The 27,444-nt window shown below is 37.0% G+C and overlaps 1 protein-coding gene across 9 annotated transcripts in view; it reads right to left on the reverse strand.

The window, feature by feature from the left end:
• The window catches only part of MLIP (muscular LMNA interacting protein), a 232,110-nt gene that overhangs the window by 92,536 nt on the left and 112,130 nt on the right, over nt 1-27,444 (reverse strand). For 7 of the 9 annotated variants that reach the window (XM_047796250.1, XM_047796249.1, XM_047796248.1 and 4 more), the window contains 2 exons: nt 22,506-24,059; nt 11,746-11,817 (listed from right to left, as the gene is read on the reverse strand). In XM_047796250.1, the coding sequence (XP_047652206.1) occupies nt 11,746-11,817; nt 22,506-24,059 (1,626 nt within the window). The remainder of the gene's footprint in view (nt 1-11,745; nt 11,818-22,505; nt 24,060-27,444) is intronic. The other 2 variants (XM_047796244.1, XM_047796251.1) reach the window with 2 other exon arrangements.

Raw genomic sequence — 27,444 nt, forward strand, 5'->3', positions numbered from 1 at the left:
TGCCGTTAAATATTTAGGGTGACCCCAAGTTTCACTACTACACACCATGACAACTAATATTTATGTACATATTATGCATATATTTACAGTTTTAAGACTAAAGTAGCAGCATAATAATGGAATAATAGTCACCTTTAACTTCATCAGATAATTTCAAATTGTTCTTTAAAACAATTTTACAATTTTACAGTCATAGTAGCAAGGGAAGAGACTTCCTGTTTTCAGGCTTTAAAAAATCTTAGCATCCTCATGTAAATGAAATATCTCACTTTGATTTTAGGTCACATTTCCCTGATAATTTTTGAGGTTGGGCATCACTATGTTTGCTGATTATTCACAATTCCTATTTATATATTTGCTCATTTTTATTACATTATTCTCAGTTATCTTATTTAGGGGATTACAAGTATAAGTTGTTCATTTTTTTAAAATAATCATCTGTTTGTTGATGTTACATATCAATCATTTTCGTTATCCAGTAAACTTGGTAAATTGTCTTATTTTAGTAATTTCACAGATTCTTGGATTTTTCATAGATTCTTGCATTTTCTATGTAGGAAATTTTATCAGAACAAGTGTAGTTTCATTTCTTCTTTTCCAATTCTTTATTATTGTTTTCCCTTTCTTCCTTTACTGCCTAAAACCATTAGTAAAATATTAAATAGAAGAGTAAGCATCTTCTTTTTTTTTTTTTACTGTTAGTAAAAGGAATACATCTATAATTCACCATTAAATACAATGTTGGCTATAAGTTTGTGTAAATACTCTTTTGTAAAAAAAAAATGAGAGAAAACACTTCTTTTCCTACTTTGTTAAGAGTTTTTATCATGAATTTGTGCTGAATCTTTATCAAATATCTTTTCTAAGTGTATATTAATGTTATACTATATGAAATATCATATAATTACAAAGTAAAAATATGATTATCTCCTATATCTATAGGTTATAATTATTTATAGGATATAACCATATTTTTACTTTGTAATTAGTCATATGATAAATTATATTAACAAATTTCTGGGAGTTCCCGTCATGGCGCAGTGGTTAACGAATCTGACTAGGAACCATGAGGTTGCGAGTTCGGTCCCTGCCCTTGCTCAGTGGGTTAACGATCCGGCATTGCCGTGAGCTATGGTGTAGGTTGCAGACGTGGCTTGGATCCCGCGTTGCTGCGGCTCTGGCATAGGCCGGTGGCTACAGCTCCGATTCAACCCCTAGCCTGGGAACCTCCATATGCTGTGGGAGTGGCCCAAAGAAATAGCAAAAAAGACAAAAACAAATTTTTCTCCTTATTTATAGGATATAACCGTATTTTTACTTTGTAATTAGTCATATGATATATTAACAAATTTCTCTAATATTAAATCAATCTTGAATTTCTGGAATAAAGTCAAGTCAATTGTGATGTTGACATATAACTCAAAATGTTGGTTTCATTTGTATATAATATCTTCTTATCCATTCATCTATCAGTGGACACCTAGCTGGTTCCATACCTTGGCTATTGTCAATAATGCTGCAATGAACATGAGTCTAGTGGTGATAAACTCTTACAGCTTTTGCTTGTCTGGAAAACTATCTCTCCCTTAATTCTAAAGGAAAATGGTACTGTGTAAAATATTCTTGGTTGGTAGTTTTTTTTCTTTCAGCACTTTCAATGGACATCCCATTTCATTTTTATCTACAAGTTTTTGCAGAAAAATATATGTATAGTCTTATGGGAATGCATGCATATGTAAGAAGTTGCTTTTCTCTCCCTGCTTTTAAGATTATTTTTCCTTAACTTTTGATGGTTTAATTATAATGCGTCTCAGGATCACTGTACTTAATCTTCTTTGGTACTCTTTAGGCTTCCTGGATCTGATGTCTGTTTCTTTCTCCAGGTTAGGGAAGTTTTCAGCCATTATTTCTTCAAAGAACTTTCTGCCTTTTTCTCTCTCTTCTCCTCCTAGGATTCCTATAATATGAACACTAATACATTAGCATACTTGATGATGTCCTATAAGTCCCTTGAGCTACTTCATTCTTTTTCATTCTTTTTTCTTTTTGCTCCTTTAATTCAATGAAGTCTGACTTCTCTTAGAGTTCACTCATCTTTTCTTGCATTTGACCTGGTCTGTTGACGAACCCCTTTATTGAATTTTTCAGTTCTGTAATTGAATTTGTCAGGTCTATGATTTTTTGTTTGGCATTTTAAAAAATATTTTCTATCTTTTTTTCAAATTCTTACTTCGTTCATGCATTGCTCTTCTGAACTTTCTTAGCATCTTTATGACTCTAACATTTAACTCTCAGTCAGATAAATCATTTATCCCCATTTCATTAAGATTAGTCTCTGGAGATTTAGCTTGTTCTTTTGTTTGTAACGTATACCCTTGTCTCTTTATTTTCCATGACTCTCTGTATTGCTTGCATGCATTAGATAAAACAGCCACTTCTCCCACTCAGAATAGGTTGGTATTGTGTAGATGAATCTTGTCAATTTTCACAGCATGAGCTCCTGACTATCCCTTGAAACTTTGTAATTGTCCAAGCCAACATCTTTATTTGTAGTGGCATCCTGCAGCCACCAAGCCCAGACCCATCAGTGTCCCAAAGTAGAAGATCACATTTAGCAGCAGATGGGAAAGTATGTACTTATGCCTTTTTCAGGAAGAAAATGGAAAACAGACATTTTTATTTACTCCCTCTGTGAAGGGTTTGGGTGTATAGACACAAAGGGTGCTCCTACATCATTTAAAAACTGCTTCTTTGACCTGGAATTGCCACAGCTGTGGTTTAGGTCACAACTACTCTTGGAACTGATACCTTGCCCTGGGAACTCCAAATGCCCCAGGGTGACCAAAAAACAAACAAACAAAAAAAGATGCTTCTTTGTTTGCTATAGTTCTATGGGACTTGTGAAAGCAAGTTCTATTGGCAATTGATCTAGATGATTTGGGGAGGTAGGCTCCTCCAGTGGCAGTTATAAAAACTGGGGCACTAGGTATGTGAACAATCTCCTTACAGGAGATACTGGCAACTTAGTTTTATTGTTGGAGTGAGCCAGAGGGAGATGGTATGAGCTTCAGTGAGCATGGAAGTCAGCCCCTATGTGTTTGCTAATTAGAAACTGGTGGTGGTTTGTAAAAAAAAAAAAAAAAAAAGTATATAATCAAACCCCTTCCAGGAAAAGTTTGGGAAATGAGCATTTTGCCCACTCACTGAGCCCTGGGGTGATAGCCACAGTGAGTGTTCACATGCCCATTAAGAACTGCTCCTTTGTTTTTTTATAGTCTTGTAGTTCTCATGGGCACAATCAACATCGGCTTTTGGAGGTAGGTATTTTGGAAGCCTGTCCCTTGGGTGAGAGTCTTAAGCATTGGGACATTAGATGTCCAGTCTAAAACCTCAGGGCAAATCTGGGAGTTGGAGTTTCCCTCCTTATTGTATGGCACTGTGCCAGGTATGGGGTTTATTGCAAGAGTGTGTCTCAGCCTTTCTTTCCAGGATTGATATGGGTATTTCCTTATTAATCTGATATGTAGGAGTCACTTGGCTAGTTTCTGGATTTCTCTCATAGGGAATGTCTCTGTGTGTAGCTGTACATTCAGCATGTCTCTGGGAGGAAAGAAGTTCAGAAGCTTCCTCTATTGCCATCTTGGTCCCTCACCTTCATCATTTCTTTTCTTTTTTTTTGTTTTTTTTTTTGTTTTTTTGTTTTTTTGTCTTTTTGTCTTTTCTAGGGCCACACCTATGGCATATGGAGATTCCTAGGCTAGGGGTCCAATCGGAGCTGTAGCTGCCAGCCTATGCCAGAGCCACAGCAATGCAGAATCTGAGCCATGTCTGCAACCTACACCATAGCTCACAGCAATGCCGGATCCTTAACCACTGAGCAAGGCCAGGGATCAAACCTGCAACCTCATGATTCCTAGTCAGATTCGTTAACCACTGAGCCATGACGGGAACTCCCACATCATTTCTAATATTTATTTGTGTATACCTATTTTTTAAATCAAATTCCATATAGGGTTATCAATTTCTAATCTCTTAATTAGGCTAATTTTTGGATTTGGTCTTCTTTTACATATTCATGTTCTGTTTCAGTAATATCTGCTAGTATCTTTATTATTTCTTCCCTTCTATATTCTTTGGATTTTTCCTAAAAAAAAAAAAATCCCTTTTGTTGCATTCAGCAGCACCTTCTACCCATTCCTCACTTGCATGCTACTCTTTAACTGCAAGGGATCATTTGAGTTCTCTGAACTTGTGCTGACCTTCTAACTACACATTACTAACTCCACCTCAATTATTTTTTGAACACTCACTTAGAATTTTTATTCATCCTAAAGATCATAACAAAACTCCTTTACAATTTTTTTAGCACTCACATGAGGGAAAATCTGCCACTCCTTCTTTGAGGCATCATATCACTTCATACATGCTTTAAGCATGTTGTATCATCATTATTCTCTAATAGTATCTCTATGCTACTAGACCACTTGTCCTATTACAATTAGGAAAATATGGTATTTATCTTTGTAGCTTCAGGATAGAGCACATGATATGTGCTTAGTCAAGATTTTTAAGTTGAAATGATCATGGACATGGAGGACAGACTTGTGTTTGCCATGGGGAGGGGAGGGAGTGGGATGGATTGGGAGTCTGGGGTTAGTAGATGAAAACTTGCATTTGGAGTGGCTGGGTAATGGGATCCTGCTGCATAACCCAGGAAACTATATATTTTAATCACTTGTGATGGAACATGATGAAGGATAATGTGAGAAAAAGAAGATATATATATATATATATATATATATGTATTTATATATATAAATAATTAGGTCACTGTGTGGTACAGCAGAAATTGACAGAATATTGTAAATTGATTATAATAAAAAACTTTTTTAAAAAAAGCTCTTTAGGATGAATTGAAAGGGAAAGGTGACAAATAAATGAATCATACAAATAATATGATTTTAATATGACTCAGTAAAATGCTCTAGAGAGGTAAACTCCGAATATTTTAAATAAAAATAAATTATTGTTTTCCCTAATTTCAGTTAAATTTGTTTACCATCAAAGATCTGAGCATGTGATCAGTGTTAATATAATTTTCTTACAGTCAAAATCAAGTAGGGTTATTATCCTGGTTTCCCTGTGGGAACTTATTATAGGCAAACACAACTTCATTATGCTACTTAAAATACTGAAATTTATTCAAAGAAAGAGAAAAAACTATCTACTTGGAATCTTTGCAAAATTAAGGAAGACAACTGGAATTAGTTCAGTAGTGCTGAAGCACTGAAATGGAGACAGTACTCAAACTGCATTGAAACTTGGAGAGGGGGTTTATTTTGAGTTTAAATAGCCTTGAAATTTACCAAAATTGATTTTTTTATTGACAAGGAGTTCTCTGTCAAATATATCATCTTGATCCACTTCTAGAAGCCATAAAAAGTAGCTTTCTTCTCTGTGGTACAAAAATGTATTAAAAGAAAATACATTAAATCTCCATTAACAAAAAGTCTGACCATAGATTGCTTTTTTGACAACTTAGCCGGCAGGATCATATTGATGTTTCTTTAGATTTATTCATTTTGAGTGAAGTTCTCTTCAAATATTCTCCAATAAAAGATTTTTATTAAAAACATATATTTTCTACCAAATTGGATAAGAGAGCCAAGTGAGGCTGAAATGAGACATGCTTTGAATCCTACTTTTAAAGATTCTTAACTAGCATAAAGTTAGAAGTAGTCTCATTAAAAGTGGTGATATTTTGCTCAGCACAACTGACTTTGGGACCCAGTTTTTGAAAAGTGACGTGGTGAATCTGCCTCTTAGAAAACAATAGTTCCTGAGCTCTGTATGGCGTTATAATTAAAAGCCAAAGACTAGGAACAAGCATCGTAAATCAAAGTCTCTAGGAGAATATATGCCAGCACACTGTAATGGGTGTTTCTCATCCACAAGAACCTTCTCTGATGGAATTGCAAACACTCTTAAGTCAGATATACTGAATCAGTCTAACTTGCTCGCTTTGGAAATGAGATTAAGTTCTAAAAATCAGAAGATAGATAGAACGAATTAGCTACACTCTAAATAGAGTTAGAAAGTAAACTGCTTCCAAAGGAAGGATAATCTAAAAGGGATTATAAACTTTCTAAGATGCCTAGACTATCTAACTGGATTGGATTTCAAAAATTTCATGGGCTACTACTGTATTTTAGTAATGATCAAATTATCTCCCCCCAAAACAACTCATGCTAAACCTAAATGCTGTTATCCTTTGTTAACCTGACTGGCAATTGGTAGAATAAATTCTTTGAGGACTACAAAAGTCTTGCTTGATTTTCAGTCATTAATACAAAACTGCAGGACCGGAGATGCTCTCAGTAAAACAAACCTCATTTTGATTATCTAGGTGGAGATTCAGGTCTGAATAGGGTTCAGATTCGAAGTAAAGGGAAACATGTATATTGTAAGCCAAAGGGGCTTCCAGAAACTTAAAAGTACATCTTCTTTAAAGATTGAGGAATATTTGTCATTAGATTATTTTCACATGATAGGATTTTTTTTGCTTTGTTTTGCTAGGGCTGCCCCTGCAGCATGTGGAAGTTCCCAGGCTAGGGTCAAATTGGAGCTGCAGCTGCAGGCCTTCACCACAGCAACAGCGACACCAGATCAAAGCAGCATCTGTGACCTACACCATAGCTGGCAGCAATGCCATATCCCTAACCCACTGAGTGAGGCCAGGGTCAAACTTGCATCTTCACAGACACTATGTTGTGTTCTTAACCCACTGAGCTGCGGTGGGAACACCAGATTTAAAAATGTTTTATCAAATAAAAAAAATTATCCAAAATCATCAATATTTCACTTGAGCTAGTGATGTCACTGTTGTTATGACAAACAGAGAAATGCTGGGGGATACACAGACCCCACTTGAGGTCCAACATAGCAACTTTCTAGCCCTGCTGTTTTGGGAAATTTAGTTGGCATTTTGAGCATCAATCCTTACAGAGTTGTGAGGATAATAAAGCATTTAGCTCAGTGTCGGATACACTGAAGTACTTAATATGCAGCCACTGTGACTGTATTCTCTAAACATTAAAAAGTGTCAAGTCTAAAAACCAACTTACTTTCCGTGGAGCAGAAGGCCCCTTATATCTTTTCCATGGAATTAGAATTGATGAGGTTTATTCTATCCTAAAGGAAGACTCTTATTATCATCATCCCAAGTGTCATATACTAGGCCCCTTTATTTTTATAATCCTCTGAGCAAAAAATTTGCCTTAAAAATCTTGTGGAATAAAACTGAAATGTAAGACCTACCCAGGTGCAAACTAAATTAATTCAATCCGTGAATGTTTAACAAAAACTACTATATTTTCTCTAATAGTTTACAGTAAAGGAAAAAAAGCCAAGCAATATTCATTCTTAAATATGGTTTAGTAAGTGCTTTAAAAGAGATATTTACATGGTAAACACCTGCCCAAGGAGAACCAATTAGTATAGATGTGGTTCCTGGGCAGCCTCCACTGCTAAAGAAATTGGAAATACAATTACTTCTTGAACTAACCTAAATTAGGAGATGTCTCTCTAGTCTAGACCATATGCTAATTTTACCAGATTTTGTTAACTTTTTGAGACATGCAAAGATATTAAAATAGTCTCACCCGAAGACATATGTTTAATCAGACGGGAGTTTACCAACTCATGTTTTTAAAAATCAAACTGGTAACTTAGAATAAAATTGACTTGACAGTTGACAAGATACCTCAAACCTTTACCTTTCCATTTTTATCACCCAGTTTTTTACCACTGTTTTCAGAACAGCTGTTCTCTATCCCCCTACCACTAGGAAAAATAAAATGATTTTAGTCCTGAAACTCTCATTTAAATAATTATTCCTGTAATTTATACATGCTATTTATAAAAATGCCCTACTCTAGAATTCTTTCAAATACACATAGCTTATGAATTAAAGGCATAGTAAGGTCATTTGTTGGAAAACAGTACCTAACCATAGCCTTGATTTTATCCTGAGAAATACTTATAAAGAGGGAAGAGATAACTTAAATTACTTTCAAGGAAAAAAATGTATTCTTTCAGGGAAAAACATGAATCACTTGTGAGACAATAAAGATTCATATTATTTTATTTCATGGAAATATTCCTTTATCTTTCCTTTCCTTAATACAATGGCACAATAAAAGTAATAGTCCATTTATTTAGAATATTAATATGTGCCTTCAGTTTAATTGTGATGTTTTACCTATTGCTTTCAGACTCAGATGATAAGAAGAAAAATTAGTCAATAAGAGAGAGAGAATTTTAACATTCCCCAAAAAGGGCAACAGTACACATACCCAGAGTAAAAGACTACGTCCTCATCATTCCAATTCCATGGAATTAGAATTATTACTATCAAAATTATTTCTTCTACAGTCTCAGCATATTGTTGAAAGTATTACAATAAGGATCATGGACAGTCACAAATGCAAGTCGATCTGATTGTTTTGTTTCTGCTTTATAATCACTTGTATTACATCCCCATCTTAATCTTGGGGAAGATGATTATTGGCAGGAGATTAGGTCAAATACCTTGATGCCAACACATTAAAATATGATGTCTGACATTCGTCTTTTCCTGTAAAGCCTTGGTTAAGACTTAAGTTAAAAATGCTTCCCTCCTAAATGTTCATGGGCGAAAACTGATAGACAATGGAATAAGCTATAAATTGAAGTTTTGATGCAGACAATAAATTCGAGAACAGAAGTACCAGAAACCTCATGTCCTCTGCCAACAAAATGTACTCTTTTGAAATTATGGGCTTCATCTAGGGGTGATTAAAGCTGAAATCTATCCAGGGATTCAATGAGAGCTTAATGTCTGATTGGAAGGGAGGCCTGTATTTCAATTTGTAGAAAATTTTGCTTTTAAAAATAGTATTATTTTTTTAAAGTGATAAGGGCTCCTTATTAATTATGCCATATGTTATAAAACAAAACATGGTATAAAAAATCGGGGGAGAGAATTGTTGACCTATTTTAAATACGTTAATTATATCTTCAAGGTATTCCACTGCACAGATTCTAACAGAATATTGTAATGACATGTACCATCACCCTACCCCTTAATTGTGGTGTTCTGTGTGATATTAAAAGACTTGCAGAAAAGTTTCTGTGATTTAAAATATTCCAAAATGTTAATCCTTCCCCAAATAGATGTTTTTGACAATTACAGTCTTAATTTACCCACTCAATTCAGAAATAAGTCCCTTTGATTTTAATAGCATAGGATAAGTTCTGTTGTACAAACAGATGAGTTAAAAAGCTAAATTAGCAGATTTATTTTTTAAAAACTACAACCATGAGAAAAACAGCACTGTATCATTCAAGAAATCTTACTGAAAATAGAAATCAACTCTCCTAAAATCTTAGGATAATACTTCTGTTATTTAAAAATTCTCATACAGTCCAGTGTCTCCTTGAGGAATATAACATGAGAAAGCCAGCAAATAAATAAATAAATATATATATATATATATATATATATAATGGAATATGTCTGTATGGAACAATAAAAGGCTGTAAAGAAAAACAATCATGTCATTTCCTGTGACCTTTGAACAATTCCGATATTTATGGTCCAAAAACAATATCTTAGCCAAGAGACAATTATTCACACTAGATACAGATATTTCAAATTAGATATTTACACGTTGTTGTACTAAAAGTAATAATATTTTTACTGAGAATATAGGGTTTTTTTGTTTGTTTGTTTGTTTGTTTCAGGTTTTTAGGGCCCAGCCTGGGAACTACAGCTGCAGGCCTATGCCACTGCAACATAGGATAAGAGCCTGGTCTGCAACCTACACCACAGCTCACAGCAATGCTAGATGCTTGGCCCACTGAGCGAGGCAGGGGGTCGGACCCACATCCTCATAGATTCTAGTAGGGTTCCTTTCCACTACACAATGGTAACTCCAAGAGTATGTTTTACTCAAAATTAAAAACAAAACACAAAACCTCTCCCATACGAACTTTCATTAGGCTCAATACAAAGCAATACCATTGTACACATGGGTGATGAAACTTGAAATTGAGCTAATAATTCTTCATGTTTAATGACTAGCTAATAAATTATAATCTCTATCTTCAAATTGGTTGAAAGAGAAGAGAGCTGGTAGACAGAGATTCTGGGACCAATGATGACATCCAGCCTAACCTTACAAAAGCCTTTCCATAAGAATTAACAATTATTTTTCTAAATAGCAAGTTGACATAGTGGCACAACACAGGTACAGGAGACTGCGCTGGGTTAGTGAGACCAGAGTGAGGGAAGATGACACAGCCAGCCCCTCTTCTGCTTGCCTACATGCTTTCCTTTTCTGTGAAGGCAGGCACTGAGGTCCAGAAAGGAGAGGGCCTGTGGTGGGGGGACACTTCCACTACTGACATGATAACTCTAGACAATAGGATAAGGGGCATCTGGTGAAGGTGTCACTTCCAGCATCCTCCTGAAGCCTCCAGAAACTGGTATCTTAGGCCCAGCTCATCTTTCAGTGAGCTATAAAGGTCAAATTCAGAAGAGAATCTAGATTAAAAGCTACAGATCTCCCTGCAGCCAAGTGACCCCCTAGTTCAAAGCATTCAGATACACAGACCGTAGACTCAAAACCACAGGTGGATAATTTGGCGTCTGTTATCAGAGATACATGACATAAGAGATACTGCCAACTAATGCTCACCTATACTTAGCATTTCCTACTATCGATTCCTACTTTTTAGGCAAGAGAATATATAGCAGTTTTATTCTCCAGATCATGCCAAAATAACAAGAATGTACATTCATAACCCAGTGGTCAACATACCACCTGGTTGGCAACATTAACATTTTGAAAAATCATGATAATATTTGAAACCCTATAATTGTACAGAAAATAAATGAGCTCAATGCAAAGACAAACTGTCTAAATAAATAAATACCATAAAAATAACATAGGAAATGTATCATTTCATAGATTTGATAATAGATTCCACTTCAGTTCTGATAGGATCTTCCATTGGGGCTTCCTTTGAGCAAATGTCATGTGCTTATAAAACAAGAGGTTTTAATTTAATTTACCTACTGAAGTAGAATCCTGTAATCTTATCATGAATGGTTCTTAACAGCAAATCAAAAATACTTTGGAGTCATGTGAAAGCAGTTGGTCATTGGAAAGGATCTCAACCCTCCTTCCTGTTTATGGAATTAGGAGCAGTGTCTGTGAGAATGAATAAAGAGGTTCAGCCCATGATGGAATCTAAGAGGCTAAGTTGACCGCTTGGCTAATACATTTCTATCCTGCACAAGCCACTGTTAATCACCAATTCTGGAAGGTGGCCAGTTGCCCACATATAACCACAATTTACCTTTATTGATCAAGGTGAATAGAGGTGGAAGCTCTTAAATGTTAAAACCATTTAAGATTCCAAAGGACGGGGATGTACTCAAATCTGAATCAAGTTGCCCAGAGCTGCATGACAGTGGCTTGGACAACTCTTGGCTCCTAGCCAGACTCTACTGATAAATCATTGATTTCTCCAATACTATCCATCCAGATGTTTTCACCAGCTCATCCTAAACTAAGAGCAGCATTTTAGTTTAGTAAAGGTAGAACTTTAAAACAGACATTTTAAAAACATAACAAAAATGATATTAGCCATTTTAGGAAACATCACAAAAATTCACTCTGCTTTTGAGCCAACACTGACCTTCTGTTCCAAAAGCAATATGTTTGTAGGGATTGCTGCAAAAGCCTTGTAGCTGGACTTGGTCTTGTATTGCTAGAAGGGGAGGTAACCAGAAAGCAAGAGTGGAGTTGAAAACAGAAAAGAATGTGACATAAATTTAGACTAGCTCTACCAAGTTAAAAGACATGTTATCCAATGAAGAAAACAGTTATTGTGCTTGCACAACTTGTTTTTGACAGGAAAAAAAAATTAGCTCATTATGTTAATATTTCATTAGAATAAGAAGCAAAGAATTATCACAGTCAAATATCAGCCTAGGGATTATAAGCAATTATGTGCTATATAGTTTCAAAATTTAAAACATCCATTTTTACAAAGTTATATATCAACTTCTCATTAGCAGCATTCCCTCACAGGAACACGATTTTATAAATGTCAGGGGTATTTTTGCTTGATTTTAAAAGGAAAGTGGTTCTTTTTTATAGTGCCACAATTAGCAAATATTATGTCAATAAGTATAATTGAACTCAATACATTTTCTTGCATCATTCATTAAAAACAATGATCAGAATACATAAAATTTAGCAGTCATTTTTAATAAGTAGCATATTTTGAATAGAAGTTAATATCAGCAACTTAATTCCATAATGGAAAAATTAGAAGACCTTGCATGCTCTTGATGTTAAATTCATTTTTTTAAACCTTAGCACCATCTCCTGCACTTTCTTTTTTTAATTTAATTTAATTTTATTTTTTTGGCTTTTTGCCATTTCTTGGGCCGCTCCCACGGCATATGGAGGTTCCCAGGCTAGGGGTCTAATCGGAGCTGTAGCTGCCGGCCTACACCACAGCCACAGCAACACGGGATCCAAGCCGTGTCTGCAACCTACACCACAGCTCACGGCAACGCTAGATCCTTAACCCACTGAGCAAGACCAGAGATCGAACCCGCAACCTCATGGTTCCTAGTCGGATTCGTTCACCACTGCGCCACGTTGGGAACTCCTCCCACACTTTCTAATATGGTACTGTTAATGAATCAAATGATAAGACATCCTGAGTTTTAAGTAGAACTCAGAGTACTATAGCTCAGTTTTGGAGTGTCTGGGGGAGAGGGTTGAGCATAAGTAGAAGTCAGGATCATACACATAATCAAAAGACCAGTTTTGATACTGTCCCAGGTCCCAAGCTGCCTGAGTTCAAGCCTCCATGCACATCAAAAGCTCCTGCCTCAGGCAGCTTCCCCAGGGCCCCAGAGCCAGCGGGAAACTGGCACCACAGCCCCAGGCTGTCTGAGTCCCCTGGAAAGCACACCAAAGGGTCTGCAGAAGATGACAGGATAATCAGGTAAAATAAAACTTTGAGGTTTAAGATGTCATTGATGTAACCTTCCTTAAACTGGTGTGAGGAAGCTAAGAGGCTGGCACATTCATTTTCCTTAGGAAGAAGTTTAAGTTAAAAAAAAATTAAAACACCAGACTGGAAGAAGAAAGCGCCTGGTCCCTTAGAGCCTGCAGTCACTATTCTGATCCTGCACTGCTATGGTCTCCAAACAACAGTGTTATCTGGATAAGGATGGAAAGTGAAATGCTGTCTCTGCACGGGAAATAAGCATTGCCATTTATCACTAGCGAATAAATACGTTGCCTCATTTAATTTTTCAGAATCCCTACAACTAAAGAGTCATTAGGAAAAGGAGATGTGTTGAGTTCAGGTGACTCATCTAAGACAACAGCCCATAAAGAACAGAATCAGGTTTGGAAACCAGGCCCATCTGGGTCCAGTACCCATGCTTCTCTGTATTTTTCTCCCAAGGAATATCTAAACAGACAAATCATACAGAATAAAGTATATTACTAATACTCCATGATGGTTTTATGTTTATTTGTCACAAGTTGCAATAATAATAATAGTTAGCGATCACGACAAGCCTTGCAGCCTTCTGAAAACTTTGTGTGTGTTAGCTCATTTACTTTGCACAACAAATCTATTATGCAGATACCCTATTATATTCATTTTATATATGGAAAGTGAAGTAGACACATGTTAAGAAACTCACCTAGGGTCACTAGCTACTGAATCATAGCATTGATTTGGACGCGGACACTCCAGCTCAGTAACTCTGCACGTATCTCCTGAATACCCTTGCCTCCCCTTTCAGGATGTGCAATCGTTTGCAACATTTGTTCTCCTAGCCTCAGCTGACCAAAAGAATATGGCTGGAGAAGATTTTCAGAGTGATATCTTGTTATTGGATGTGTAATGCCATGTACTCTTACAATCAGTAATGATACCGAAGGCAAACTGGTTCAACACCCTCTATCCAGGGCATCTCGCTGATGTGTTCAGTCACACCACCAACACCTGCCTACCTCCCAAGGTAGCACCTTGAGTGTAACTGTTAGAATTGGCATAAAATTTACTTTCTATTAAGCCAAAATATGCTTCCGACTAACTTACTCCTATAGGACATTGGTCCTATATGTTTCCTGCGTGGGCTAAGAGCTCTCTTCCGCTTGAAAGTTATACTCTTGTTTCCACCAACCCCTCCTTACTCATCTTCAGCTGAAGAATTTCACGATCCCTCTCCTCTGTCACTATTCCTTTAAATTTTTAAAAGGTATGTTTAACTAGATATATTTTTAACACAATGCAGCATATCATCATCACCTACACGATATGACAATAAACTTAATTAGCACAGTGAAGATGAAAATCATTGCAATTGTCTCCTTGGTTTTTTGTGGTGTATTTGGAGTATACATGAGAGAGACGTTGAAGTCATTTTATTTTTTTCCATTTTTGTCTTTTTTTTTTAGGCCACACCCACAGCACATGGAAGTTCCAAGGCTAGGGGTCAAAACAGGGCTGTAGCTGCTGCCTACACCACAGTCACAGCAAAAGCTGGGTCTGCAACCTACACCATAGCTCATAGCAACTGGGAGAGGCCAGGGATCTTCGTTGGGTTTATTACCACTGAGCCAAAACAGGAACTCCGGAAGTCATTTCATATTGCTGGATCACACTGAGTATGTTATGGCCCTAAAATTCCTAATTCTTTTATCTTTTTTTTAAACATTTATTAAAATGAAACTCCATCCTGTAGTAAGCTTTTTTCTCCTCCAGATCCAAAAATAGTACTTTAGGCATTATCTCTATCCAGTTCCACTGATTCGATGTGGTTTGTCACTGTAAACTATAACGATAATAATTTTTATATTATTTCATGAACTCTCCTCTTAGGCATGTCATTTTTAAAATCTTCATTCAAGCCATATACCAAGGATAGGGAGTTCTCGCCTACTGGGTTCTGCCAACCTGGCAGGCATCAGCCCATCTGACAGATTTATTTGGATAAGGCAGTTCAACTAATGGATTCATTCAACAAATTATTTTTGAATAGCTACCCTGTGACACACATTTCTCTAAGAATTGGAGATTCAACAGTAAACAAAACACAGAAAGCCTTTACTCTCTAGAGTTTACATCCTAATCAGCTGAGACAAACAATCAAATAAATAAGAAAGCATAGGAAAAGTCATAGATAAATAACATGTAGAAAATTGAAATGGGGGATGATACAGAGATTGAACTTGAGTATGCTTTGGGCTAAGCATTTAGAACAAATGGGAATTCACAGAAATACATCACAACCCCTCAAATACCTCTCTTTGTTCACAGTATCACGAAAGACAGCTCAAAAGCTAGAACTTGGAAGGCATTCAATAAATGTCTATTGCTGGAAAAGAATTTCGGGCGTCCAGTTATAATTGTTTTTGTAAACATTCACAAACTAAGACTGTCTTAATTTTAAGAATTTACCTTCCATTTTTTTTAATGTGAAAAAATGGAACACTGACATGAAGATGGGGAAGGCAAGGATATACCTTTCCCCTTCAGAAAATATTTCCCATCGCTATCCCACTCTTTTTTTCTGGTAAATCTCTTATTTCCCATCATTTACAATAGTTTCGCAATAAAAGTAGACATTTTAATTTATTTTTTGAGATGCAATTTGTATAGACCAGGAGGTCTGAACTTATTTAGAGCAACCAGATGTTCTTTCTAGCTCTTCATCTACCTTGGGCTTTGCACATCTTTTCCATCTGAAGATCATTCTTGTTGCCATAAGAAATACTTTTTGTGTTCAGTATATTCCTTTGGGTTCTCTTAACAATATTTTAATTTGGAACATGTTTCTTCTTCACAATTTCAAGGCTTCCAGATTTCAGAGAAAATTCACTGGTTTCTACTCCTTGGCTTAAAATTACAAATCATCCAGTCAATTATGATGGAGCATGATAACGGGAGAAAAGAGAATGTATACATGTATGTGTAACTGGGTCACCATGCTGCACGGTAGGAAAAAAATTGTATTGGGGAAATGACAATACAAAAAAATTTTTTAAATAATAATAAAATATTATGATAAGAGAGATAATATATAATAAAAAAATTTTAAATAAAATTACAAATCACTCCAGTCACTGTAATTATAACTTGAATAATAATACTAGGCTGTATTACTGGCTGAAATCACCATTAACTAATCATACAAAATAGAACTGACCAGTCTGACTTTGAATTCAGCAAAATAAATAAATAAATACATAAATACATAAATAAATAATACTATTGCACCTTTCAAATTTATAGTCTATGCTTTTAGTCATCATTCAATAAATATTTCTTTTTTAATAATGACTTTTATTTTTTCCATTATAGCTGGTTTACAGTGTTCTGTCAATTTTCTGCTGTACAGCAAGGTGACCCAGTCACACACACATGTATACATTCAGATATTTCTTAAATGTCCACTACAGGTGCAGGGCAAAGTTTACATTTAAACAGGAAATGGTATTTTGTGTGTAAGTTTATTAGAGCTAATTCTATTTATAGGCAATCCTAGATATTGTGACATAAATCCTGGATGTGAAGGTGGGGAGAGCAAGGCATATATCTTTCCCCTTCACAAAGTATTTCCCACCACTATCCCACTCCTCATTGCTGATGCCTAAAATTCACCACAAGCTCTGTAATAAACACCTCTGAGATAACAAAACAGACTTACTATTTGACTTGAGAATCAGGGATTTGAACTCATGGTTACACTTTAAATACAGGTGAATGACAGGACCTCTGACTCCATAAACAACAAGAAGGCGTTGATGAAGAGCCTCCCACCGTCACGACCAGCTTCTTCTTCTGGAAGCGTCCCTGACCATGGATGAGAGCATCACTCCAAAAGCACACCTTCTACTCCTTAGGGACCATGGTTACACTGCCTGGGTCTCCCTGAGATGAAAGCTCAACCCAGGCCCTGACCCAGTTCACAGAAGGGGGTTGCCCAGAAACCTGCCTTACACCTGCTTACTGGCAGAACACAAGCTCTGGAATGATCCTGAGATATGAAGCAATGTGACAGTAACCTACCGTCTGTGGTTTTCGATCTCACAGAAAAGATGAGAACTACTAAAAAAGCTTCCCTGAACAATCCTTCCCACGTCCCGTCTCCACAGCTGTTTTATCTTTTTATATTCCTAAATGTATAGCATTTATTGCATTGGATTACAACATCCTGCCTTCCTATTTAGCCTGAGAGGTCTTTTAGTCGAGATTTTCTATGATTTCCAACAGCTACCACCAACCTGACAAAGAATGAATGTTCAGCAAATGTTTGTTGACTTAAATTGAAGTATTTAATTGAAAATCACAGTAGGACTCAGAAGACATGAAAAAAAACACAAAATTTGAGTTCTTCACCTGCTGTTCAAGTCTTATAGAGCCTGGCCAATTAGACACCATCTTTCCCATGTTGAAGCATTTCCTGAAGGCTTTTCCAATATGCTAAGTTTCTACAATCATCTTTCTGCAAGGATGTGAATTTCCAAGATTTGAATTCATGACCTTGGATCCATGTTTTCTTTTTCTTTGGAAGAGTCTCTTCTTTAGGTTAAAACTGCGCAAGCCCCCTTCTGTTAAAAATGCCAATACTCCCTGGGGAGTAAAGAAAAGAAGCTTTTGTCAATCACTGACAACTTGAATGGGAATCATTGCTAATATCTATTCTAAAAGGCCATCTGGAGAGACACAAAGGGAATGGGACCCAGAATTGGTTCCTACAGAGATGGAAGAGACAGATGACAAGGAAGCAATAATCACAGAAAATCTAGAATCCCCAGAAAGGTGCCATGAACTCCGGGGAGGAGGTAGAGTAGAAGACAGTGGGACAAAAAGAAAGAAAGGAAACAAGAAGACACATATGTCTAGTGTCAGCTGTTTTAACATCATTTCACCTACAGCTGGCTTTAATGACTGCTGAATGTTTGTTAAGCTACCTATGAAATATACACAGAAATATTATCTTCACCCTCACAGCTACCAGAACCACCATCATCACTTGCCTAGGTTGTTGCAATAGCTCCCTAAGTTCTCTGTACTTTCTCTCTCACCAGCCAGGTAGATAAGAAGGAATCAATTTCTAGTCAAAATCCTCCAATGGTTTCCTGTCTTACTCCAGCTAAAAATCAAATACTTAGAAGTGGCTCACAAGACCTCACAGGACCTAGCTCCCAGTTACATCTCCCTCTGACTACCTCCTTTTCCCCCACTCACTCTATTCTTGGCTCACTGGGTCCCAACGGTCCTTTGTACCTGCCACATGATCTCTGGCCTTAGAAACTTTTCCTGACTATCCTCTGTTAAAGAGCATCACCTCCTTGGATGTCATCCTCTCAAAGAAACCCATCTCTACCACCTGACAGAGATTCGCGACCACCACCTCTTATCCTGCTATACTTTTCTCCATATCGTTTATGACCTTCTAACATACAAGAAAAGGTACTTATTGGGAAGTGATGGGGGGAGGTGGTTGATTGTTTCTCTTTCACCATAGAATATAAACGTTCCTTCAGCAAGCACGATTGCAATCTTGTTTCTACATCTTCACAGCTTTGAAACATGCACACAAGAAGCGCCCAGTACATATGTATTGAATGAATGAGTGACTGGTTTGAACCCAGACGAACCATTTTCATTCATGGAGGTACATTTCACATTGTTCATTTCCCATATGATGAGAGGATCAGCAGAAATGGAGAAAGTCACATGGAGACTGTTGCCACCAAGTTTCCAGTGTGGTGTATTTGGAAATGCTATGATGTCTTAAAGGAATGAGACTTTATAAATAAACATGAAGTATCAGAAAGCTCCAAATTGATTCCCCTAAACAAGCTGTGTCTAGATAGCTTTCAGACCACGGCAGTCATACCACTGGAGCCCTCACATCACCAGTGAAGGAATGTATGTATGAGGTTCTGATCTAATGACCATCTCAGATTTCCACATGGAACATCATGATAACTCACGAGGAGAAAAATTTAAACTATCTTATGAATGAAGGCAAATTATACTGGAAACCCAAATAAAACTCCGTGGATTAATTTTGCTATATTCAGTCTTTCCCAAGGGGGGGGGGGGAAAGCTGCCCAGACCATATATATGTTGATCAAAAAGCCATGGGAGCAATATTGAGGAAGACACTCATCCTGTCTGGGACCATGATTATAATGCGAAATAATATTTTTAAATGATATCTGAAATTAAAATATAGCCGTTAATACTCACACAAGCAGATTCAGAATCTTAAGAGTCTATGTATGAAAAAGAAACATCAAACATTCTTTATACCTGAATTGAACTCAGCATAATCTAGCTGTTCCATTTTATTTGAATATCAAAGGACAGTAGGGCCCAGACTTTGAACTAATATCTTTCAAGCATTTGTGTTTTAATTTGATGGCCATCTATATTCTAGGACTTTTTCCTTTCTGGACCTGGCACTGAGTGGAGAAGATCTAAATCTGAAACTCTCTGACTTCAAAGAGAGCCCTGTCCTTGGATTACCACCACAGTGGAAGGAGCAGGACAAGAAATGGTCCATAAAAGCATATAAATTCTTTGATATCCTAAAGCTTTTGTCTATTTCCTCTTATCAACCTATAAAATAATCTTAGCAATTTCAACAATACTAGTCAAATATCAAAAGAAATTGGGAAACGATTTATCTATTCCAGTATCCATCCATTTTAATGAACTTTTTATACTCAAGTTACAATTCCTGCCAACAATAGTTTGCAATAAAAAAAAAATGTAGGCTGATTTTTACCTAGAGAGAAAACAGCACGAAGCAAGGAATAAATAAATATGACAAAGAACACTGTGTCTCAAGATAAACTAATTTTGTGGAAGTTATAAATTTTACTCATTATGAGAAACATTATTCTATTCAAAGGAACAGATAAAAATGGGTAAATTATAATCATTCTTCATATTTTCATGCATGTTCATCAAATTTACCATGCATGTCCACAGATTTGAACTTTATTAACTTGGGAATAAAGAAAATAAACAGAAAAAATAAAGCAAATGCTAAAAACTATTCAATATTGGAATAAATAGTAATTGGGGATAAACAGGTTAGGAGAGAAAAGGATTTGACTTTACCAGAAGCCCCTCTGGGCCTACTCTCTTCCAGCTCTTCAAAACTGGTCCAAAACCTGAACAAAGCAGAGTGAACCACAAACAGAGATACTCTGAAGAAGCTGGTAGAGTAAAACCATGTTTCACAAAGGCAAAAAATAATTTAAGTGTAAGGTAGTGTAGATTTAGAGGTAATTTGTCAGTAAATTCAGGAAATAGTAATGTTTATATCACCAGACAAATAAGATTTTCAAACTTAGAATTGGGGTAAAAGATTTCCTCCATCCCATTTTCTTTGAAGTTTAAAATACAAGGACTTCATCATTTCTAAAAACACATTTATATTATCCAAATATTATATAAATTGATACTTCCAATCATTATTCCATAATGATTATTTCCTTCACGAGAATTAATAAATCAGACTAAAATGATAATTAACATGAGTTATTGCTTTGAAGCAATAAATCTCAGTGATAAAGAAAATGGCTTCAAGAATCAGACTTAAATTAATACAAATGTCAGCTCTGCCAGGATAAGAAATATAACCTGGGCAAGTTATTCACTGAACTACAGTTTCTTGGTATATAAAATGGAGAAAGTAATATTGCCAATCTCATATGGGCACAAAAAAATCAACCGACATCATCCTTTTAAATTAAATTTTAACTTCTTTGTGTAACTACTAGGACAGTTAGGACTCATAGAAAGCATCTGATAGCTGTTACTGTAATTATCATTACTATTATGACTATTCTATGACAAGGCCAGTCTTAGGCCTCCACATACACGCCTCTAGGATCATTCTCTGTATATTTGGTCAGGTTGTTTACCATTTCTGAAATGCCAACTGCTTTCCTCTTCATTAAGCTCAACCCATCTCTATTGTACTGAACTCAGTGAACTTTTATACATAACCTGTGCTACTCTATGTTAGCATTGCCTTATACTTGTTTTCTGGCTTTACCGTAGATTTAATAACTCTCTGTAGCCTCTCCACATTATATATGTGCGCATGTTTTTCTGCTAAATACAATTTAATTGTTTAAGAAAAAGGATTCTCTCTTATTTTCCTTAAAAATAAAACATACATCCTCAAAACAGCTAGCATAGTCGTGGGCACACAGTAGATGTTCAATGCATGCTTTTTAAGTTGTGTGGTAATATTAGCAAGATCACAGGGGTTGTTTCACCATTCCCACTGTAAGTTAACCAGCCCAACAGACAGGGTTGAACACAACCTTCATGGCAATTGAAAGCTCTAACACTGTATTATTCCAATGCACTGAACTAAAAACTCCCAGTTCCCCCAATACTGGCACTTTCATAATTTTATTTTATTTATATAACAGTGACTGAATTCTGGGTGTATAAGCTCCACATCCTAAATTCTGTGAGCACAGCTGGGAAGCTAGCATGCTCTAGAGCCAAGTTGCCTTTCACCAGGAAAAATGCACCCTACGGATCACTCCTTCAAATGTGTCCTTTCCCATATGAAAATAAATACTGATTTCACATCCTTGCTCAATGGGTTGCTTCAGCACAGATAACAGTCAATATTTTTTCTCTCTTAATTTGTTTTCCCTTTACGCAGCCTGCCCACCCTTTCTGTATTTTATAATCACTAAGTATTTAGTGCTTATCATAAATCAAATACTTTTCACATATAAAGGAAATTTCAGTTCCCTTTTGCCCAATATATATATAGCTAAATCCATATTGATTTAGCTTCAGGTATATAGAGAGCAATAAAAAAAAATCAACCTGGGAGAAGGGAAAGAAAATTAATAACAACAAATAAATGTCAGCAAAGGAAATAGAAAGTTTTACAATTGACTGGGCAATAATATGGGCCTAGATATATGATAATATTCCATGTTACACTAATTCTGTCTCCTATCTATCAGTACAGCATATTTTGATGGATAGTAGGGTGTGTGTTATTAAATAATCAGAAATGTATTGTATTCCCAAATTTCATCTAACTGCTCTCAATTCCATCTTTGGGATCAATAATATAACTTAAATTATGCCTAGAAAAAAATGCCCTTGGAGCCATAGATATAAGGAGTTACCATAAGAGGATTTGCAAGATCAAAGTTTTACAGAAACATGCACAAATTTAGATAGATTATAATTCATCTGCAATTCAAATATACCAAATCCTAGATCCCCTTGCACTTTCTCTCCTTGTAGGAGCAGAATGAATAGCATAATTATCAACTTTTTCCCTGAAAAAAAAAAAAAGATTCTTCCATATTTCAAATAAAGCATGCACCATGCAGCATGCAAAAAAATACCTTGGGTTTCTTATTTTCAGGGCCTGTTGACATGGACAATGCACAAGGTGAAATCAGCTCCTTGGTTCTTGTTAGAGAGATGGGAGGTGGTGGGGTTGAAACAGATGACCTGTGGTCAGATATTGAGCTTTCAGATTTCCCAAATCTTGAAGGCAAGGTAAGATTTGAGTGCATCGCTGAGGGACTGAGCTGGAGCGCCTGTGTGGGCAGATTAGCAAAAGGGGGAGCGGAGGACCCCATTTGGGGAAGAGAGGCAGAGCCAGCACTGGAGACAGAAGGTGGAGGAGGAGCTGAAGGAGTCTGCCCCTGGCCAGAGAGCGGTGCTGATGCTCTCTTGGATCTGTTTATCAAGTTTGAAAGAGCTGGGGAAGGATGGTAGCATTTCTCTGGGGAGGAGAGCCTGGCTCTTTGGTTAGTGAGAGGAGATGCAGAAGATAATGCAGAGGAGGCTGACTTTGAAGAATGTGGGCAAATATTCCTGGGCTTGCCTGGGTCCCTGAGGTCTGCATCCTGTCTGCCCTTGGGAGACAGAGGAGAAGAGCTTGGAGGAGGAACAGGAGGCAGACCCGCTGAACTGGAGGTACTTGTTTGCAGCGGGGAAAGCATGGGACTGCTCTTCAAAGAAGAGGGGGATGGCATTTTCTCTACATTCAAAGAAACAGGGCTGCTACTGATGTGGGAGGGGGTCTGAGGAAGGGGAGCAGCTTTGGTAGAAAAAGGTGAAAGAAAGGCTTGCTGGCTGAGTCCAGAAACCTGGTTTTCCCTTTGCTCCGGAGACCCTGCCCGCAGGGAGCAACTCGAGAGAGATTTTTTCGGCGTGGGTGAGGTTTGTTTTACTTTCTGATCGAGAGTAAGTGTGGAAGAGGTCAGGGAGTTGAGAGTGAAGGTGGGACAGGATGCCGGGGAGAGGGGTCTTTGGTGAGAAGGGTTGGACTTGAGGATGGCCGTGAGGAGGGAAAGCCGGGAGGGTACCGGGGACTTCACCCCTGACTTTGAGAGGTTCCCGCTGGATGACACGTGGCTACAGACAGTGGAAGAAGAGCCGTGGAAAAGGGAGGGGAAGGGTTTTGGACTCGGGCAGAGCGAGTGCGTGATGATGCGGACTGGGATGTAGGAGGCTGAATTCGACTTCAGAGAAGCACCGGAGGCCGGTGAAGAAGAGGTTCTCGGACTTTCGCTGGGACTAAGGACGGGCGAGGTGACAGCTGTCGTCTTCTTGAGAGCTTCAGACGTCAGGCCAGGTTTTTGCTGGGCTGCACTTGGATGGGACAAAGGAGAACCTGACAACTGAGTGGAATGGGGGAACTGCGACGTCGAGAACACGCCCTTCGATGCAGAAAAGGGTGCAGAGTGAGCGGAAGTTTGAAAGTACGTAGCTGTTTCTTCCACCAGGGCCCCAGTGACATCCAGCCGCCTCGTGTGGATCTCCTCCAGGATAGAGGCTTCGGAGAGGTTGACGGGGGCAGGTGGTGTTTTCTGATTAGTTGGAGAAACAAAGGAGAAAGCAGGTGGTTTACAGGCAAGCTGCTCAGAGGCAGTGGGAGAAGAAGTGAACTAGAGGAAAGAGAAATAGACATGGTCATAGGACATTATCTCTGAAACTGTCAAAACATTCTTGACACCTGCCACGTTTATGCAAACAGCCCTCCTATTAGTTTACACAAAAGGAGAGCCTTAAACCTTGGAGGAAATGGAAGGAATTCTGTTTTGCTAATAAGCCATTGCTTTGAATTTGAAATAAAATATAAATAAACTGTGAACTATTAGATACGGTATCTCAGTTATTCTCCAGAAGAGCATCAAATATAAAACTTTATGTGCCTTGTCTCCCTTTGGAAAATAAGTCATTGACAAAATCTAAAATAGTTATCTTAAGTTGGAATTGTGTGATTTGAAAAGATTTACACCAGCATTAATATAAATTCAAGAATTCACTTGCAAAAAGGAAAATAGGTTTTCTTCCATTGTAAGAATATAAACCATAATATAACAATAATGACTACCATCCATAAAAAAGTTAACAATTCTAGCATTTAAAATTCAAAAAACTTGGTCTACTCCTACATACTATAACCCTGAAAATAATGCCCCCAATTCAAAAGATGCCACACCCAATATCAACATACAGTGATAAACTGAGAGAGTGAAAGCTAAGGCTAAACAGAGAGGGAGTTGTAGCTTATGAAAAACATTTTCCCTAATTACTTGGCAGAATGAACAGTTAGAAAATGATGTGGGTTATGCTGGAAAGAATGAATAGATACTCTTTCATATCGAAAGAATATAATCTGCCTGAAACAATGCAAGCCACCAATCCCACATCAAATAGAAAGAAAATAAAGAAATAATGTATCATTTTCAAGAGAGGCTAGGGAGAGCCAGTGAAATAACTAGGTACTGTATTCTTGTGCTATTTTCAAAATCTTTGTCCAGTACTTTAAGACAAATACTGAAATTAAAAATGATTCTGAAGCCAAATCTTTCAAACAGAGATTTTCCTTCAAAGTTATTGGTTTGAGTCCATCAATCCATAAAAGAAAGGAAAATATTTGTATCTAATAAAGAATTTAGGGAACATCAGTTATTCAAAATATTAATGAATATTTACTAAGTTATATATGCACGTAATATGCAGTATTTATATAATAATAATTATATATTACAGTAAATAGCAGAAAAATGTATGATCATAATGATTAACTTAGCAAAAACTTGGTTCACAAACTCACTAAAAGATATTTCTTGATTTTGCTCTACAACATGTTAGGAGGGTATGCTTCAGACCTAATGCGAAGATTTTCATATCATATAGTTTCAAGTTCTAAAAATATTTTAAATTGATAGATTCAAACAATTCACCCCAAACTTCTAAGTTTCTGAGCAAATGTACCCAAAATATTCCTTTATTTTTATATGTAAATTTATTCCTATGTTTGCAACACAGAATTCTTGCCACATAAATAATTTTTGAATAATTTTGGCATGGAACCCAGAATATTGAAAATCAGGGATAATTGAAAATCAAGCAGAACCCAATCAAATTGAGAAAGAAATTTTAACAATTCCCTGGCATAAATTTTACTTAGAAACAATTCTGCTTATCTAGGGTTTATAAAACTGACTCATGTGATTAGCCAGCCATAAGTGAAAGGTCTTCTCTAATTGTTTCCAGTGACTGGTCTCTCCTCACAGAAGGAATGAGGAAATTTCAAGACTAGGTAGAGTCTCTTTGCATGTTATCCCATAGCTTTTGGTTTAAAAAAAAATGTGAAATTGATAGCAGCCACAAAAATTCCATCACCTTTTCAATCATGTTTCCAAATAACTTCAATTTTTATAAGAAGCCCATTAATTCATCCTGATTATCCATCAAATTATCATGTTGAAATCATAGGACTGTAATTTTGAGGGGCTCATTCAGAGGAAAAGACTGCTCCCACCAACTTGCAAACTTTTTTCTCTTAGATAGCCTATCCTGGAGTTCCCATCATGGTGCAGCAGAAGCAAATCTGACTAGGAGCCATGAGGTTGTGAGTTCGATCCCTGGCCTCACTCAGTGAGTTGAGGATCCAGCATTGCCGTGAGCCATGGTGTAGGTCACAGACGTGGCTTAGATCTGGCATGGCTGTGGATCTGCGTAGGCTGGCAGCAACCAGCTCCGATTAGACCCCTAGCCCGGGAACCTCCATATGCCGCGGGAGCGGCCCAAGAAATGGCAAAAAGACAAAAAAAAAAAAAAAAAGAAAAAGAAAAAAGAAAACCTATCCTAAACTCTGAATACATTCACAATAACCTCAGTAACAGAAGATGCTTACAAGGTTCTGCTTTCATCAAGTGGATGATCTTAAACCTAAATCCACCTTGGATCCTGTATAATAGAGGTTATGGAGTATTTTAACAACAAATTTCTTTAGTAGAGCTACCTCGTCATTTTAGTCAATCTAAAATTACTGTTTCTATAAATACTCAGTTTTTCCTAATGTGTCCATGGGATTCCAAAATACTTGAATAAAAACCAAAGTGACCAATCTGCTCCCTGATATCCTGAATAGTTCCTGAGATTTGAACCCTGTTGGTCCATATAGTTGTGCAATTCTTCCCAAATCTGTAGTCATACAAGACAGAAACTCTCATTTCTTCTTTGTCTTCACAGGCAAGCATTATATTATGGCAGCCTGGCCTCCTAAACTTACCTACTTACCTGTCCTCTTCTCACTGATGGACACGTGTAATGTCACTGAGCAGATTCTGTTGTAATGTCACAACCACCATAATACCTCTACACCTACTCTACTTAAAGCTGCTATTAAACAAATTTAACATAACTCTGTTGACTGGCAGGGCTGTCAACTTGATTTATGAACTTGTCCTGCACAAGGGCACCAGCTCAGAGTAAGGCTGACCCCTCCTGCACTAGGCAGAGGGGACACTTTTTTCTAATTCATACATGGGCTGGGTAAGATACTGTAGATTGATGTTATCATCAATTTAAGGTCTATAGCCTCAGCTGGGCCCTGTACCACTCAGCTTTTTTGTGGGTTGTTTTTCTTATGTTTTGACCTCAGCTTCCTCTCCCATTCTGAACAATGGCTCTTCCACAAACACTTTTCCCAGCACCTCCCTCATTGGGCTCAATATGTGACCTAGATTACTTTTCTCCAAGGAAAATTGAGATTACCAGGAAAATTATTTTTTCTAGATCTCTACTCATTCCCTTTCCTTTGTTCTAAGGAAAAATGATGGATTTTCCCTTTTTAAATGTACTCTGAATTGCACCAGTGCTTGCTTTCTTGGGGATCCCATTTTTTTCTGTTATTCCCGCACATGCTATGTATCCATCTTTTCTTTTCCATTAGTTTTCTCATCCTAACATAAATATAAAGCATAATACTTCCAGCTTTAAAAATACAATAATAACAGTCATGCAGTAGATTGTAAA

This window comes from Phacochoerus africanus, chromosome 9 (genome assembly GCF_016906955.1).
Source record: "Phacochoerus africanus isolate WHEZ1 chromosome 9, ROS_Pafr_v1, whole genome shotgun sequence".
Lineage (NCBI taxonomy): Eukaryota > Metazoa > Chordata > Mammalia > Artiodactyla > Suidae > Phacochoerus > Phacochoerus africanus.